We start from the raw sequence: 17,814 nt of genomic DNA, 5'->3' as shown, positions 1-17,814 counted from the left end.
TCTGCTTCAACGCTTGTGGTAGGTATGAAGTAGGAATTTGGCCATGGGTATGGACTTTAATAGAATAATTGACAGACAATCAGATCTCCATGTTACAAAGCTATGCCATCTAATTCTATAGAATATGTCTAAATTGGTGAATACAAGATTTATCCTCTTAGTGCTTTTCCCATCACATAGCTGACTGATGACATTCTAGCTTGGGAGTACTTCTATAACCTATTCACCCTTCCTGGGTTATTTGGTCAAAAAAAGCATATGACCAATGTATGTAGCCTCTGTTCTTTACAGGCTGTAAGAACAGAGATGACCAGTGACCAGAGAGTCAACTCCCGTGTTCTTCAGCCAATGATAAATCTTCCTTAGAACTTCAGTACATAGAAGTGTTCTGGTCTGGTCATGTGCAGAGAGCAGCAATTAGGGAGACAATAAGGGTCTTTCTGAATTTACAAGGGAATTTCCTCACTTTAGTGACAGACTTAATTTAATTTTCAACGGCAAATGATTTAATGGCAGCTTTTCAGATCATATCATTCCACTTCTATAAAACAGGATGGGTAGTTATGTTTTCAGAAGACAGAAATTCTATTTCAGGAGTTGGACATGATGAATGAAATGTAGGTCAGGAAGGGTATAGTTTCTCCTTAGGGAGAGCACCTACTGAGGGGACTTCTAAGGCAATTTATGCTCCTCTGGGAAATTTATGCAAATGGAAAGATGGAAAAAATGCCTCTACAGTGCCACCTATTGGAAGGCTGCATTCTTATAAGTGAATGTCCGACCATTTAACAAGCTTTGTAACAATGACTGGGAATATGAGCCAAAGCTAGAGTCTTTTCTGGAAGGCACAGTTAAACCATGCACATACAGCTGTTTTGGGGTTCCTGCCCCTCATCAGTGTGCAGTAGGTTGCTGGCTTGGCTAGCAAGAGGATTATGGCATTGGTCAGGAAGGGTATAGTTTCGCCTTATGAGAAGATTTGTAAGGCCATGCATCCTCCTCTGGGAAATTTATGCAAACGGAAAGATGGAACAATGCTTCTACAGTGCCACAGCTGCCTTCCAATAGGTGGCACTATAATGCCATTGTTCCGTTTTGCCATTTGCAGGAATGAAATGTAAGTATACAGCGTCTCTGAATATTTTTGAATTCTTTATGTTCTCTTGTCCACATCGTAAATTCGCATGAATGGAAGATTTTCCACAATCAAGTCCCATGCTTAATTAGTGTTTTCTCGTCCATTCACATGACTGGGTGCGACATTTTTAGCAAAAAAATATGTTGCACCCCGGAAAACTCTCGCTCGGCATAAATCCTCGGAATGCCTTCCAATGCCTACATAGAGGCACCTGTAAGCTCTTCCCTGTGTTGGGTGCTGCTAAAATGTCTTTTTTTCTAGTTCCCACAGGAGTCTGTGGGAGCCGCCGCCATATATCAGTCAAAAGATGGAACCAGAACCAACTTTTTACCCGCTGTATATTCCGGCGCGTATTTTAGTCACATATGTTCCATTTTTTACGGAGCAACGTTTTTACGTGCCGTATATATAATGGGTTGTTACTAAGGCTTTATGTATGGACTGAGAGGATGTTGGATGTTTTCACATTTCAAATCACACTGCCATGGTGGTTGTCAGACAGCGCTGAAGGTTACTTGGGCACACGGTGGCTGTCACTGGGAGCACTGGGGCTTACTGCCTTATGTTAGGGGCACTTTGAGTTGGGGGCACTGTAACTAGAGTTGTGGCTTCTGTTACTTCTCTGTTGGAGACATGCATTCACAGACTTATCATACCAGCCATATCGGCAGTGTAGAATGGCATTGAAATGATCAGCATGTTACATAATTGTTCTATTTGTTCACTTAAAGGTCATAAGTGATCCCTAAAGGAACATAAAATATAGTTCTACAGGGAAGAGTTCTGATCTATCGCTTGTTTCTTAGTATTTTGTTACAAAAGAAAACTCTGTCCTTGAGGCTGTATTCACTTGGGTGAGTGTGATTTTGGTCAGTCAAAACTGACAGTTTTCTGAGCGATTTTCATGCATTTTTTTCCCCATCTGAGTTCTGTCCATCTTGGAATCAGACAGAATTCATACAGGAAAATCACTTGTGTGAATACAGCCTAAGGGCTTAAAGAGAAGAGCGTGATATGCTGCGGAAAATGCGTGCGTGAGAATAGAACACATTGATTTTAATGGGTTTATTCTCACTCTTTTTCTTGCGCCGGGGTGCAAGAAAATAGGACCTGGTCCATCTTGGGCGTGGTTGTGCACCAAAGAGCTCCATAGAGGTCTGTGGGAGAATTGCAGGCTGCAGAGCTGGATCGCAGAGAAGAACACGTTTGTTTTATTGCTTTAAGTGATTTGGCTGTAAATTTAAAGACTGCATTTCTAACGGGACGGTCCCTTTAATTATTAGCCTCAGAGCAAATCTTGGAGGTCTCTTAGAAGACTGACGACTTTTTTTATGGCAATCTAAAGAGACATTCAGACACTTTCAAACATGACAGAAGTCCTTTTGAAAACCTATCGATTTATTAATATTCACATAAATCTAACGATCATTACAGCAGGATAGCCAAACGTGAGGTGAACAGGCCCTAAGATTTTGAACTCTCCCAGCAGCATTGCAGGTATTCACTGTACACTCCATGGCTAACTGATGGTGTGTCTAAGGCCTCATGTCCACGGGGAAAATCAGGCCCGCCACGGATTCCTCATGTAGAATCCGTAGTGGGTCCCTCCTGCCCCGCGGACATGAGGCAAAAAAGTAAGCATTACTTACCTGTCCGGACGCTGCGGATTTGCCCTCCATCACAGCCAGATCTTCTTTGTTCGGCCCGGCGGATGTGCTCGGCACGCCGGCAGCATGCCGCGCACATGCGCCGTGCACTCCTTTTTTTTTTTATCTCCTGCGCTCCCGCGCCAGAGAGCAGAAATTCAGCTGCGGGTGTTTTCCTGCACACACAATCCGCGCCTCAAGGGAAAATGACATCCGCAGGTATTTAATTACCTGCGGGTGTCCAATGCATCCCAAAGGGGAGCGGATCACGCTGCGGGTGACCCGCTGCAGTTCTGTCCCCGTGGACATGAGGCCTTAAGGTAATAACATTGTATTATGGAACTATTATCTAGGCAATACAAAACACCTCAGAGAATACAAACTGTTCTAGAACTAAGCTCATAACATAAATGCAGCTCTACAACAAGCTTATAACTTAGATTCAGCACAAACTAAGCTTAGTGCATAATTACAATACCAGAACCAAGCTCATAACATCAATACAGAAGCAGAACTTAGCCACTCTCATACATTTTGATCATGGCGTTTTTCACACTTTTACTTTCTTTTTCGGATGCAGGCTCTACCTCAGAGAGTCAATTTTAGCGCATCCCATAATTGTGATGGGTGATGAAGTGCGTTAAACGTAAAATAGAGCAGCCAGCGCTCAAAAATCGCTGCATTTTCTAATACCGCGATCGAGCACATGTCTGCAAGGTCCCATTGAAATCAATGAGAGCGTTATACCGCGATTACCGCGGTGTTCAAAATGACGCGGTAAAAAGTGCATGTGTGAGAGTGGACAAAGTGACTAAGGGATGGGCTGACAGTGACACCTAAAAACATCAGAAAGAAGAAGAATGATTCGTATAACTCCACAAGATGCTTCTGTATGGAGCAAGATCATCTGACCAGGTGGACCTAAGGGGGCAATGAGCCACAGCATACATCTTCCTGATGCCCCCCCCCCCCCCCCTCCACAATCTGATCATTCGCACCCGGTGCAATGGCACAGGTCACACATAGCTAAGGCTGGCGATGATTGCTATTCCGTAATTATATGATGCCCAAGGAAGTGTGCAAAACTAAGCCTGTAAAAACAGAGGTACAGTGGAACCCCACAGAAGTCTCTGATTTGGAGGGTGTACACAGCTCTAATATGTTTATAGACTTGAACCTTAATTAACATGCGCAATAGGCAGAAAATACAACCCATTGATGTCAATGGGTTCATTCACATTTCCATTTTTTAAGCGCGCATGTGTGCAAAAAAATAGGACCTGCTGTATTTTTGTGCGCACCCAAGGTCCCCATAGAAGTATATGTGAGACGTGCAATATGCACAACATGCTGCGCGATTCAGTGAAAAGAAGAACATATCTGGAACTCATTAGACTAAATGGCCATTTAAATCGGGGCGTGTTCATCTGCTGCATGCAAATGAACATGCCCTGATGTGCAAAAAGTGCAGTAAAATGCGTCAATATGCATGCAAAACAGTCTGGTACATAGTGCAAATATGTGCAAAAACACATATGCCCGTCTGAAGGAGCCCTTAAAGGAGATGTCTGGAGGAAGCAGTGAATTTTTTTTTTTGCCCAGTCCCCCTAATTAAACATACATTACTAATTACCCCTGTAAATTACTTTCCTAGCTGGTTTCTACTTACCGTTCCAGCGTTTCAGCAACTTATAAAACTTTTTCCCAAGATGGCCGCCAGCTCTTTTCGCATCGCTTGCTGTAGCCCGACGTGCGCGCTCCCGAGACGCTACCAGATGTGTCTCCATGGCAACCAGGCGCCCCGCAGCCGCCGACCGGACCCCTGGAGTGAACACGGCCGACCTGTCACCCACCGCCAGGCAGAAGGTAACCGGCGCAGCCCCCCCCCACCCCATCACAGCGGCAGCCCCCCCGGCCCAGCGACAGCCCCCCCCGGCCCAGCGCTAGTTCCCCCGGCGCAGCGACAGCCCCCCCCATCACAGCGGCAGCCCCCCCGGCCTAGCGACAGCCCCCCCCCCCAGCCCAGCGCTAGTTCCCCCATCACAGCGGCAGCCCCCCGGCCTAGCGACAGCCCTCCCCCCCCCCCGGCCCAGCGCTAGTTCCCCCATCACAGCGGCAGCCCCCCCGGCCCAGCGACAGCCCCCCCCGGCCCAGCGACAGCCCCCCCCATCGCAGCGGCAGCCCCCCCCCCCGGCCCATCACTTACCAGGACAGCCCCCCCCCCCCGGCCCATCACTTACCAGGACAGCTGGGCGGCTTCTCCGGACAGCTCGGCAGCTCTGCACCTTCCTCTAACAGAGGAAGGTACAGAATGGCCGCTCCAGCGCGCTCCCGAGCAGTGACAGCTCGTCTGCGCATGCGCAGAAGAGCTGTAGCGGGGAGCACACTGAAGCGGCTCGTGCTGAATGGAGAAGACCGGACTGCGCAAGCGCGTCTAAAAAAGCAAGCTGCCGGCGAATTTAGACGGAACCATGGAGACGAGGACGCTAGCAACGGAGCAGGTAAGTGGAATAACTTCTGTATGGCTCATATTTAATGCACGATGTATATTACAAAGTGCATTAATATGGCCATACGGAAGTGTATAACCCCACTTTGTTTCGCGAGACAACCCCTTTAAGGTCCGTTTACACCAAACGATTAATTGTTTGAATGAGCGAACAAAGTCAGAATCCGCTGTTTATGCAGGCAGATACATCATCGCTGTATAAGGGAATGAGAACGACTGAACGATCGGTATTTAAACTGAAAGATTAGTGAATGAACCAATGATTAATTTAATGCTGCATACAATGAACACTGAATGAACATTGTGCGATTTATCGTTTGATCCTTGGCTGCGTTTACACTGTACGATTTTTGTTGACTTTCGGTCTTTTAAGTGATTTTTGAACAATAATCATATCGTGTAAAAGGGCCTTCAGCTCTGTTTTTTAATGACACTGCAGTTCCAAGTACTGCATTATAATTAAAGGGGTTGTCCCGAGGCAGCAAGTGGGTCTATACACTTCTGTATGGCCATAATAATGCACTTTGTAATATACATTGTGCATTAATTATGAGCCATACAGAAGTTATAAAAAGTTTTTTACTTACCTGCTCCGTTGCTGGCGTCCTCGTCTCCATGGTGCCGACTAATTTTCGCCCTCCGATGGCCAAATTAGCCGCGCTTGCGCAGTCCGGGTCTTCTCCTCTTCTCTATGGGGCTCCGTGTAGCTCGGTGTAGCTCCGCCCCGTCACGTGCCGATTCCAGCCAATCAGGAGGCTGGAATCGGCAATGGACCGCACAGAAGCCCTGCGGTCCATGAAGACAGAGGATCCCGGCGGCCATCTTCAGCAGGTGAGTATGAAGACGCCGGACCGCCGGGATTCAGGTAAGCGCTGTGCGGGTGGTTTTTTTAACCCCTGCATCGGGGTTGTCTCGCGCCGAACGGGGGGGGGGGGGTTTAAAAAAAAAAAAACCCGTTTCGGCGCGGGACATCTCCTTTAAGTGGAACAGTTGTCACACTGCGGCCACAAAGAATAAATGACAAAGTCAGACATGCAACCTCTAAGTAGATATATTCAGGATTCAGTAACCAAATCGAAAACAGCTCCAACTATGGAAATCTGTAAAATTGAGCCACGTCTCTCTCAGCTCAGGAGAGGAAGACAACCTGTGGCTTTCTTCTGAGTATGAATGGAGCATTTTGTGGAGCATGCTAGTAATGTGCCCTGTAGGTGGCGCTCATTGTATAGCAACACATAGTAGGCGTCATTGATTCTCCTAGTAGGGGAGGGATGGGGTGACCCGCCTATAGAGCTGCTGTGAGAGCCTAGATGTGCTTCCAGCTGCAGTATGTGAGCAGCTCTGTGGGTGATGGACTAGGAACCTCCAGGCTGCTATCTACCCCTATACACCCATTGAGGAAGACCCTTCATCATGGCTTCTCTGTGTGTGGGGGATACCCTCTGGATTACAGCCCACCTGTAACTTTTGCCTTCTTCCAAAACTTTGGATACTTTAACTCAATGGAGCAAATGATTCCCTGTTTCTGTTGATCTGCAATGACTGTGACATCCTCAGCCAGGGAGGTCTGTACAGGAGCTTTGTAGGTGCCAGCACTGGATCCACTTATGTGTAAAGAGAAGCTGGACATAATGATCCTCACACGTAAGATACATTTTATTCTAATATTGTGATATATTGTTATGACTTTGTATCCAGTTGCACACTTCTACTTCCCAGGCGTGGGAATGCCTATGTGTAGGGATCTGCCTGAGGCTGGAGGGGCAGCACTTCATTAAGAAAGCTGCTGGAAGCTTGAGCTGCAGGTATATAGACTATACACTATACTATACAGGGGGTCGGGGACCTTCCGTCGCTTTTTAATTATTTTTCTGTGATCTAAGTGATGGGCAACTTGCTGGGGGGGTGAGGGGATTGTGCGGCACTAGTCGGAGCCCTGGATGCTGCACGTACTACATGTACAAGCCCCAGCCCTTGGAGGTTAATAAAATATTACTACTAATCCCTCCGGCTTGAGTTTCTTTGAGGGCTCATTCACACGGACGTATGCAATTTTGGTTTGTGACCTTTGCAGCATTGTTACTGCATTTTTTTCCTCCCATAGTCTGAAAACATACAGATAGATGAATATAGGCTGTGATCCCCAATGGGAAGAGATCCCAATACCACGTTCTATAAAGTGCTGTGTAATATACTTTTTTTTTAAGCGCACATGTTGCATCCGGATTTATTCTCGCACGTTAAATAAAATGCAAGAAGGATGAATATGTGACAAGGAGCATATCAATGGAATGTATGACCAGTATAGTATGTTCAAGGCACCTCAGAGATCTCTCATTCAGAACTCATTAGATTCCCAAATTTATGTCACAACTACAGTTATGATCACAAATCAGTACTTATTGCAAAACGTATCCAATAATTTTCAGTTAAGTATCTTAATGATTTGATTAAATGGTACTTTTCATTGTGATGTGAGATCACACAAATCTAGAATTGGTCATTTTTGGTTATAATGTATGAAAATTTTCCTAATAAGGAAGATGAAATAAAACCTCCACAGTGCCACCTATTCCTAAGTTGCCTAGTAGTGATGAGCAAACTTTTGAAAAGTTGGATCCAGACAGTTTGCTGAACTTTTGCAGAAGTTCAGTTCGGTCCGAATTAGTTTTAACTAAAGTGAAAGTTCACCAAAAACCCTAAAATTGGTGTATAATGCTGTCTAAGAGCTATAAAAGCCCTGTATAACACTATTAGAGTATTATACATGGCTTTTATGGCTCTTAAGACAGTGTTGTACACCAGTGTTCAGGATGAGTTTTGAGCGACCCAAACCGGTCAGGTGTATAGGAAACAGAACTTTTAGCAAAGTTCAGCCCAAAACAAGAGTCTACTGGTTCGGTTTGCTCAACACGGTTGCTCCAGTCTGGGAAGATAAAGTTTCTCCTTAAGGAGAGTGCCAGTCAGGAATGCCCTTTCAGCTTGGCATGTACATAATGTGTGTACACTTATAGGCATTGCATAATTTAAGGGTTGTGTAGACTCTTACACGTTTATGTGGGTATTATTAAAAGTCAAAGACCTAAGAAATCATTTCTTTGAAGTGCTCACTAATTAGTCTGCTGCCTTTTAGAAAGCAAATGACCCCCTCCTGTTTGTGGTGCCTATGATGTCATAAGTTTGCCTTTTGATCCCTCCCTAAAAGCAACACCTCCTGCTGGTAGTAAAAGCCATATATATCTTGGGCAAATAGAAAACAAATTTTCCTTGTGTCCTTAAGCTGCCATGCTTGTTTGTCTACCTCCAAGTAAAACATAGGGTCTGCTGATGCTAAAATGTAGTACTCGTACAGGGTTCTCTCTGTATACTATAAGGATTAGCATACTTTATGAGATGCAAGGGGTACAATCTGATGATCGACTAAGATAATTCTTCTATACTTTACAGAAGCAGTGCATAAGGACCATAAAACAGATGTGTTATATTATTAGTAAAGCTGTAAAATATTTGCTTCCATTTAAAGGGTTTTAAACAGGCAAGCCCATTTATCAAGAGGTCCAATGTGAGGTATTCACTGGAGAGGAGAGCACTTGGTTTCTTTAAATCTCAAGTATTTGGGTGGATAGTAAGGAGATGGGTGGTGACCGCTCATTGGGATCCCTCATTCTGTACTGGTCTCAGATGTTAGACTACTTCCAAACGGATTGAATTGCCAAAATGTGTTTAATCGGAAAAGTCTATGGAACTGTAAATGAATGGAAAAACACTGGGCAAAGCTGACATGGAAAAGGACTTGGGGATTTTAGTTAACTGTAAGCTGAACTGGAGCAACCAATGTCAGGCAGCTGCTGCCAAGGCAAATAGGATCATGGGGTGCATCAAAAGAGGTCTAGGTGGACATGATGAGAACACTGTCCTTCCTCTTTACAAATCATTGGTCAGACCACACATGGAATATTGTGGACAGTTTTGGGCACCGGTACTCAAGAAGGACATATCAGAGCTTGAGTGGGTACAAAGGCCGGCAACTAAAGCAATAAATGGAATGGGCGGACTGCAATACCCAGAGAGGTTATACAAATTGGGGTTATTTAGTGTAGAAAAAAAGACAGCTGAGGGGCAACCTAATAACTATGTATGAATATATCAGGGGACAATACAAGGATCTACTTATACCCAGGACTGTGACTGTAACAAGGGGGCGCCCTCTACATCTAGATGAAAGAAGGCTTCTACACCAACATAGAAGGGGGTTCTTTACAGTAAGAGCAGTCAGACTATTGAACTATCTGCCTGATGACATGGTGATGCTAAACTCATAAAATTTCAATAGGGGCCTGGACGTGTTTTTTGAGTGCAACAGAATTATATGTGCTAGTCACTAATTATTTTAGAAGGGTTGCTGATCCAAGGATTATTCACTTAAAATGAGAAAAATCGTCTTTTAAATGATGAGGTTTTTTTGCCTTCCTTTGGATCACCATTGCGGGATCATAGGCTGAACAGAATCGACATGTGTTATTTTTCAGCCTTACATGCTCTCTTAATGGATCAAATGTTTATACACATTCATAAAGATGAAACCACCCAAATATTTTTACAAGCATACTCTTCGATTTAATTACTACCACAATTAGACCAATGAGTGACCTCTCACCACTATTTTCAATACAACTTGAACTTTAAAGCATGACAAAGTTCCCATAAACCTAATCTACCCAGTTAATAACTTCATTGGGCTTTCTAGTGATACTTTTTGGTGGACCTATCATAAAAACCATCATTGTTTCCTACAGTGAAGTTCTAGGAAAGCTGTATGATCACTGGCCAATTCATTAGTCTAATTGTGTAACTTTGGCCTGAAGGTCATGTTCTGTTTTGGTCAACCAACTGGCTTTGGGATTGTAAACTTTTTGAGGCTGCTTAGGACTCTTTGTCTGGCTAAATTGCTTTTGGTCTTGGATGTAGGAGACCGCATACCAAGTTCTTGGTTCATTTATTTCTGGGAATAGTTATTTACTCTGAAAACAAACTGAAATTGTTTTTAAAAGGGTGGTAGCTAATTTGCTAATCTGTACACAGTTTGATCCCCTTTGGGGTGGTTTTTGCGCATTTCTTGTGGTCACTTTATTTGCTAAGCCTCTTATTCGCTGGGTGAAGTGCAGCATGCCAGATAATTTCTGTGTGCTTCATCTGAAAAATAATACCGTAACAGATTGTAGAACAACCTCAGAGTATAAATCTGTCAGCAGCCCGGGAAGGGTGATATAATTCAGCATCCATCTGGCCCACAAGCTATTGCTAGTCTACAGCGTGGCTAATTGGTGTTAGGTGATGGCTTTAACCTAAAAAGTTCGTTCTGCAATGCTGTCATTCCCATCATAGCAGATGGTGGCAGTCCCGTACATATTACCTGACCATCTTCTGCATAGATTTCCCTGACAGATCTAGCATGAAAAGAATGTGTGGAAAAGGTTTATCAGATGCGTTCGCATCACAGTAACGGTCCTTTATTTGGATATTTGACACTTGTTTAAACAAATGGCACTTGGTATTTGTATTCTGGTATATTTCTGCCAAAATATCTTTCAGGACAATATGCTGAATATTCCATCAGCTATTCACTGGTTTATGTGCTCATTGTCATTGGTACAATTTGGCCACTAGAGGCGCCATTGCAATAGGATATTCAGATTTCTATTTAAATGACTGTGAAAGAATACAGAATATCTAAAAGTTTTTTTTTAATTACTATGAATAAGTGAGAATTAACCGATTTCCAGTGTTTTTGGATGCAGTCAAATCATTTGTAGGCACTTTGGTTGTAACAAATGAGAATTCATAAGGCAACTGCATCATGTGTGGTTTTACCTGCTTTACAAATTGAGTTCATTCTTAATAAGAAACATGTGTAAATTTGTTCTAATATGCAGTTTTTTCAGCTTTTATTAGGTGCTCGTATACCTTTTAATAGCTGTAGGCTGAACAGCTTGTCCGGCTGACAGTTATTGTTCTCGACTCTCCCATAAACGTGCATGCTCGGTGGAGTGTGCATGTGTTTTCAGTAGGGAGAAGGGCGTAAACCACAACTACATTTATAGCAGCGGATTTTTCGCCCCTCCAAATTAGCTGTTTGGGAGGCAGGGCACCCCCTTACACAAGATAGTCGGCCATTACAGCTGAAATCAGCAGCTTTGGCAGACTCTCCTCTAATGTGTATTGTTACCTTTATATGGTCTGTGTTTCATTCATACTTAAAGGGGTTGTACCATTGTTGACTTTTATTACCTATCCATAGCATAGGTTATCAAAGCCTGATTGGTGGGGTCCCACTGCTGAAATCCCCACCAGTCCTGAGAGCGGGTGACCCGTGTCCCCCTTGCTCTTGTCACTGCCCAGTGACATCAAGATTGAATACAGTGGTGGTCGTGCATACATGGCCCTGCTCCATTCATTTCAGTGGCGCTGATGGAAACGGCCGAGTACAAGTGCGCATGCGCAAGCACTGCTCCATTCAATCTCCAACTTACTGTGGGGTGTGCAGTGATTATACAGTGAGGAGCAGTAGGGGATTTGGGATCTGAATTTTTTGGCTCAGCTGGAGCCTCAGTGGTGAGACTTATGTGACAATCAGACTTATGTGACTTATCCTATGGACAGGTATTCTTTGCCACTATATGGTGTTTCCCTAAGACACTTGCATAATGTGTAATACTCTCGAACATGCCACAATTTTTTGCCAATGGATTTGTTATACCTCTAAGGCCTCCCTTACACAGGTGTTTGCAAAAATGCTGTTTTTACTGCAGTTTCAGCAGTGTTGACATGCATTTTGCCAGTGTTTTGCACAGCTGAAAACGCAGCCAAAGAAGCCGAAAAAAAAAAACAATACTCACCAAGTGGGCGCTGTCCAGGTCCCTCCTGCTGCTCTCCGGTACTCTGGCAGGCTTCCCTGCAGTCCTCAGCCCCGACAGAGCATCTCTTGCTGGTAACCAGGATTTAAAACCCCGCCTCCAGCAAGAGATTGCTCTGATTGGCTGAGCCAGCTCTCGCGAAGCAGCGCTCGATGCACCAATCACAGCCATTCGTTAAATGGGTTTTCAATCTTCGTTACCAGCACAAGATGAGCTGTCGGTGCTGACAACTGCACGGAAGCCTGCCAGAGCGCCGGAGACCAGCGGGAGGGAAATGGGCAGTGCCTGAGTATTGCTTTTTTGCAGGTAGTGTAGCTAGGGCGTTTAGCGCTGTCAAAAACATGACACCAAGTTGTGCCGCATTTTCGGCAGTGCTGAAAACTCTGCCCATTCATCACAATGGGCAACGCGCAGCGTTTAAAATCGCTGAAACAGCCAAAAATAGAACATGCACCGCTCGAAAATTGCGGTGCTGATAAGTGCCACGATTGAGCGCCTGTGTGAGCGGTCCCATTTAAAATAATAGGAGCGTTGTACTGCGATTAGCGTGGTGCTGAAATTGCCGCACTAATTGCAGTAAAAAGCGCCTGTGTGCGGGGGGCCTTAGTTATATCACTGTGAAATGTCTGAACTCAAAGTGCTCTTCTGTCTCAAATGCCATTATTTTAAGCAAATTGCTGATATTAAATGTCCATCTACTATTGTGACTAGTGGCATGCCGTTTCTGGGTGGTGTCTATCTTGGCTTGGAAACTAGGATGCTGCTTTGAACAGGATGAACAGCAGTGGTAAACAAGGGGTCTTGTACTTCTGTCCTCCCTAGTGACAGGAAGAAGGAAATGAGGCAATGCCTTTGGACTCCTAGAGGCTCCAGACAATGCCAGACCCACCCTGACGTGCAATGTATATGACAAAAAGCACTCTAAACATAATAGTACCTTCAGATGTTTCCTCTTCCTTTGCTTGTATGAAAGACACATTAGGAAGGCGCAGTATTGTATATTAGATATGTTGTAAGTGAAAAAAAACCTTCCAGTATCGAAGTTATGTATTTAATATAAACTGTACCTATGTATTGTGTCACCAAGATACCATGAAAGCATTTGTGTGCACAACGAATAGACCAATGTCTCCATCTTACCAATCACTATAATAGGTGACACTGTCAAGGAGCTGAAGAACTAAGGTCGTAGTGAAACATCTGTATGCAAGTTGCACCTGAGATACTGGAGCACAATTCACATCGGATAGCACACAGACGCCTGTCCATGTGTTGTCGGATAGTCACGGACACGGCACATTGCGTCAACGGGAATGGGAGCTGTGCTTGTAATAGGACGTTGGACCGCTGTACAATGGATGGAGCCATCTGCTCCCCACATAGTGACAGTGGCCCGGTGAACATAGTTGAGCAGTGGAGGTCCACACCTAGGAACACAGCCAATCCGATATTCGCCAGGAAGTGGGCCTCTGCTGATCAACTGTTGATGACCTATCCTATGGATAGGTCAATAGTTTTTAAGATCTGGAAAACGTCTTTAAAGCTGACCATATATCTCCTAAAGGCACCAGGTTGGCCAAAGGGGAATGTTATTTCTGTGGTGAAGGCAGGAAACCAAAAGGATTGACTAGGTCAAAATCTGATTCTCCCATGGATTTCATTCTTGGATGATCTGTCAGTCACCTTTGGCTGCCTATACATTTTAGATAACTGTTGGCCAATAGCTATCTTATTTGACACCCCCAAACACATGTACGCTGAGCATGGTTCTGAGTGTTGTAAGGGGAGATACCCAATGCCAAACATCTGACAATGACTTACCTCCCAAGAAGAAAAAAATCAGGCAGTTGAAATGCAGCTGCTCTGTGCTTATCTTTCCTGACCGCTGGGAAGAGTTGGGAAGCCCTGATATACATTATATGACTGGCTGTCCCTACTGAAATCGGTGGGTTTGGTCAATCTATATCTAAAGTGTATGGCCACCCTTATAGACATGAAATAGTCTGCGATAAATAACATTGTACCTCTCTATGGGCTGGACAGGAATTGCATAAGCAAATTCAGGGATTTAGATTAAAAACACAAGAAATTCAGAAGATATAAAATAACTTGGAGCGTACAAGATTAGGCTAGTTTTGCCAATTTGGTCATCTGTACTGATTTTCTCTACTCTCTATCACATTTTAAGTAGTTAGATCTTCTGACACGTTATTGGATGCAGTTCATATACATTTTTGCCATCTTGTCTTAGCCATTCCTAACATAGTTCTTACTTGTTCTTAAACATTGACAGACAGGGAGCCGGAGAGTAGTGTAAATAACCATGTGTGTGGCGCACAGGATGTCAGGATTGTCTTTCTTATTGCTTATTATGTTTGACCACAAGGCTGACGAATATGGAAGAATTTTAAGGCTGTGAAATTTCCCCAGGACTATTTGAGTAAGCAGATCATGGCAAGAGAAACACTTCTGACTTATGCAACCACCCACAGCAAAAATTCTCTAAAGCAGTCACAATGTGTTGCCTGTAGTGTGTAATAATGCCTATACAATTACACAGGGGTCAGAATATTCATTAAAACTGGTGTAGAGTGACGCTCAGGCTCTGGGATGGGTCAGCATGGAGGGAGGGGGCACTGGCACTGGTAGTGCTTACCCTGGCCAGGATCACTGCTTGGAAAGAAACTCCAGTCACAGGGATGTCTTGGGGTCAACGGTAAATCCGAGAGAGTTGGTAGTTTCAACATGAGGTCTTATTATCTGTCTACTAATAAAAAAGTGGCTGCTCTACTGGTCTTGTTGACTTTATAGTACTGTCTTAATGTACTTTTATACTATCCTAAAAAGCCCTTTAGGATAGTTTGGGATCAAAAAGTTGAGATCTGAGATATATATTATAAACTTGTATTTTTGTCTATATTCACAATCTTCCACTGAACGCACCAGTAATCATGTCACTCAGCTCAGATTAGTCTTTAGTCTGCACTGTTTCATATCATGACAGTCCTACATGGAGGTAGAACACCAAACTACCAGGAATCACGTATACCCAAACACCTGGCTCCTCTCAGTCTATGCATTCGCTCCCCTCCAGCGGTGGCTGGCACTGTGACTGGGGGGGAAGGCATTTAGAAAATGAATGGTAGGGCTAGGCCATGTGGCTGAGTGAGGGAATGAATGAATGGCTCTGTTTATTTATTTATCTTTTTCCTCTATGACACTTATTGAAAACACTGATATCTGTGTTGCCCACGAATAGCTTCCTGCTTTCACCACGGTGCAGAAATTACTTTTTGATGAATGACATCATTGATAGCATCAACTCCTATTTAATGTTGCACATTTTTTAATGTTAGATTGATCATATAAAACATGGAGCTTTTTTATTTTTGGTTTTAAAAATGAGCTCAAATTTGTTGAGGCCAATATTGAACTTTCGAGAGGTATTTTGGAACCAGGTTATTCTTACGCTGCCCATACCTTTTAGATAGGTCAGCTGAATGCTCTTTTAGCTGGTGGCTATCTTGACTGACACTCCTATATAAAGACATTCTCGGCTTAGCAGAGTATGCATATGTTGTGCACGTAGGCAGAAAACCGCTGTCGTACATCGTGGCAGTGACTTATCTCCCAAGAACAAAAGAATTGGGCATTTGAAATCCAACTGCCCGATCGATGCTTATCTCCACTGATGTGAGTTGTCACATTAGATGATTGGTTGGTCCTGCTGAAATTCGTAGATTTGGCCAATTTAGATGTAATATCTCTGGTCACCCCTAGTGGTCAGTAGAAATGGTCAGTTTTCTGTAACTTCATGACTACTGTAATGAGTCTACCACTTTAAAGGAAACTTGCCAAGTCGTATGAGCATCTGGGCACTGAGGTTGGTGAGTGTACTTTTTCTACTCACCTGTCTTCTCGTCTCCTCATGGACAAAGCTGGAAGCTGTTCCTATGTCAATGCATTTGGGTCATTTCTGAATTTGATGCGTGTCACACACACATAGAGAACAGTGTGTGTGCGTGTGCACTGAATGAAAAGATGAACCCGATGTACATGCTGAGTTCTGGCTTCTAGGGCGGACAGTAAGGCCCCCTGTCCATGGCAGAACAGCTAATAAGACGGACCACACGCTGTGTTCTGCCCGGGGAGCGCTGATTACATTGTCTTAGCTATCAGCCCCATGGCAGAACAAAGAGAATTTATTCAGAGAACAGCAGGTGGTCTGTTCTCTGAATACAGCTCTCGGCCGCTCACACACCACTAATTGGTACTAATAGACATTAATACCAAGTAGCAGTTTATGCAAAATGATCGGTCAAAAGCCATCTTTTGAGCGATCATCTTTGTGTGTAAATGCACCTTAATTGTAAATCACTACAGAATATTGTGATGCCGTATAAAAAATGTTTTGCCAGTCTTAAATGGCTTGGGCCAAGATGGCATATCCTGTTTGTACAGTCCATATGAATGTCATAAAGTAGGATCACCCTCTTGGGACCACCCGTAATGTCCCAGAATGGAGAGCCACTTGGTAACAGCGACATCTTTCCTGGTGGATCTTCCTGTTATTACAGGACAGCCATTTATATCAATGACCATCCTACAATACTACATTTCCCCTGCAGTGAAATGTCTGTCTGAAGCTTCCCCTGGCAAAATCAGCTGCTTGCCGGGGCTGCTGAGAGTGGCATTTAAGGTGATCAGCTGATCGCTCCAATCCCCTGAATTCTTAAAGGGGTTGTGTATCTTGGCATCACACCCTTTAAGGTGACCAGAAGGTGAATGAACGTTTGGGTAACAATCATTTATGTTGACAGAGCTATACACATTTTGGTCAATATTGGCTGTTATGGTCATTCATTTTAGTCATACGTGTTCAATGACACTGAATGAAGGACGATTAAACTCTCAGTGGACACATTTGTTTGCTGGACTGAAATGTCCTGAACAATAAGTAATTGGTGAGAAGCCAAGTCTGATTAGTGGTATGTGATGTGAGCGTCCTAACACTTTTTGGTATGTAATACAACTTTGTGTATACTTTGAACAGTACACGTACAGTCTTGCTGGGAAGTTGTAAATGCCTCTGTAGCTTTTAAGAATGTCAACCCAGGGTACAAAGCTGCAGTCAGTGATGCAAATAAAGTAATTCTTCAACTGTCATCACGTTTCTGTGAAAGGGCTGGCATGCCATCTCCTTCTAGGGATCGTGTTATTAGAATGCACCTTCTTCTTCTAGGAGCTAGCTCGGTACATCTGACTCTCAAAGACTTACAAAAGCTCCTTTATTGAATTCTCTAATCTCATCATAAGTATGTAGAAGTACAAAGGAGCAGAAGGAAGCAGAGAGGAAATGGCAGGAGAAAACATTGGCCTTTATAGCATGTTGGATAAAATAATCAGCAATACTAGGATTGCGTTATAAGAACTGTAGATTTACAGCCTGGGTTGCTTTCGGATGGTCATGAGGAGTAGACAACCAAATACCAGTGTAGAATCCTATATAGTGCAATTTATACTAAATCATTTATGATAGACTCTTTGGTTATATCCGCTTATGGCATCGCCTCGACATCAAGAACACAATGCTGGTACTATTGTGTG

At 43.8% G+C, this 17,814-nt stretch overlaps 1 protein-coding gene across 2 annotated transcripts in view; it reads left to right on the top strand.

Moving 5' to 3' along the window:
* The window catches only part of DLC1 (DLC1 Rho GTPase activating protein), a 163,927-nt gene that overhangs the window by 106,467 nt on the left and 39,646 nt on the right, over positions 1-17,814 (top strand). The window contains exon 1 of one of the 2 annotated variants that reach the window (XM_066573377.1): positions 6,611-6,937. The exons of the other annotated variant lie outside the window; for it this stretch is intronic. Within the exon in view, the coding sequence (XP_066429474.1) occupies positions 6,901-6,937 (37 nt within the window). The 5' untranslated portion in view covers positions 6,611-6,900. Of the gene's footprint in view, positions 1-6,610; positions 6,938-17,814 lie in introns of those variants that run through there. 2 annotated transcript variants of the gene reach the window in all.

The sequence above is a fragment of the Eleutherodactylus coqui genome, chromosome 7 (genome assembly GCF_035609145.1).
Source record: "Eleutherodactylus coqui strain aEleCoq1 chromosome 7, aEleCoq1.hap1, whole genome shotgun sequence".
NCBI lineage: Eukaryota > Metazoa > Chordata > Amphibia > Anura > Eleutherodactylidae > Eleutherodactylus > Eleutherodactylus coqui.
The sequence above is the reverse complement of the archived record's forward strand: the minus strand, read 5'-3'. Positions and strand labels throughout refer to the sequence as shown.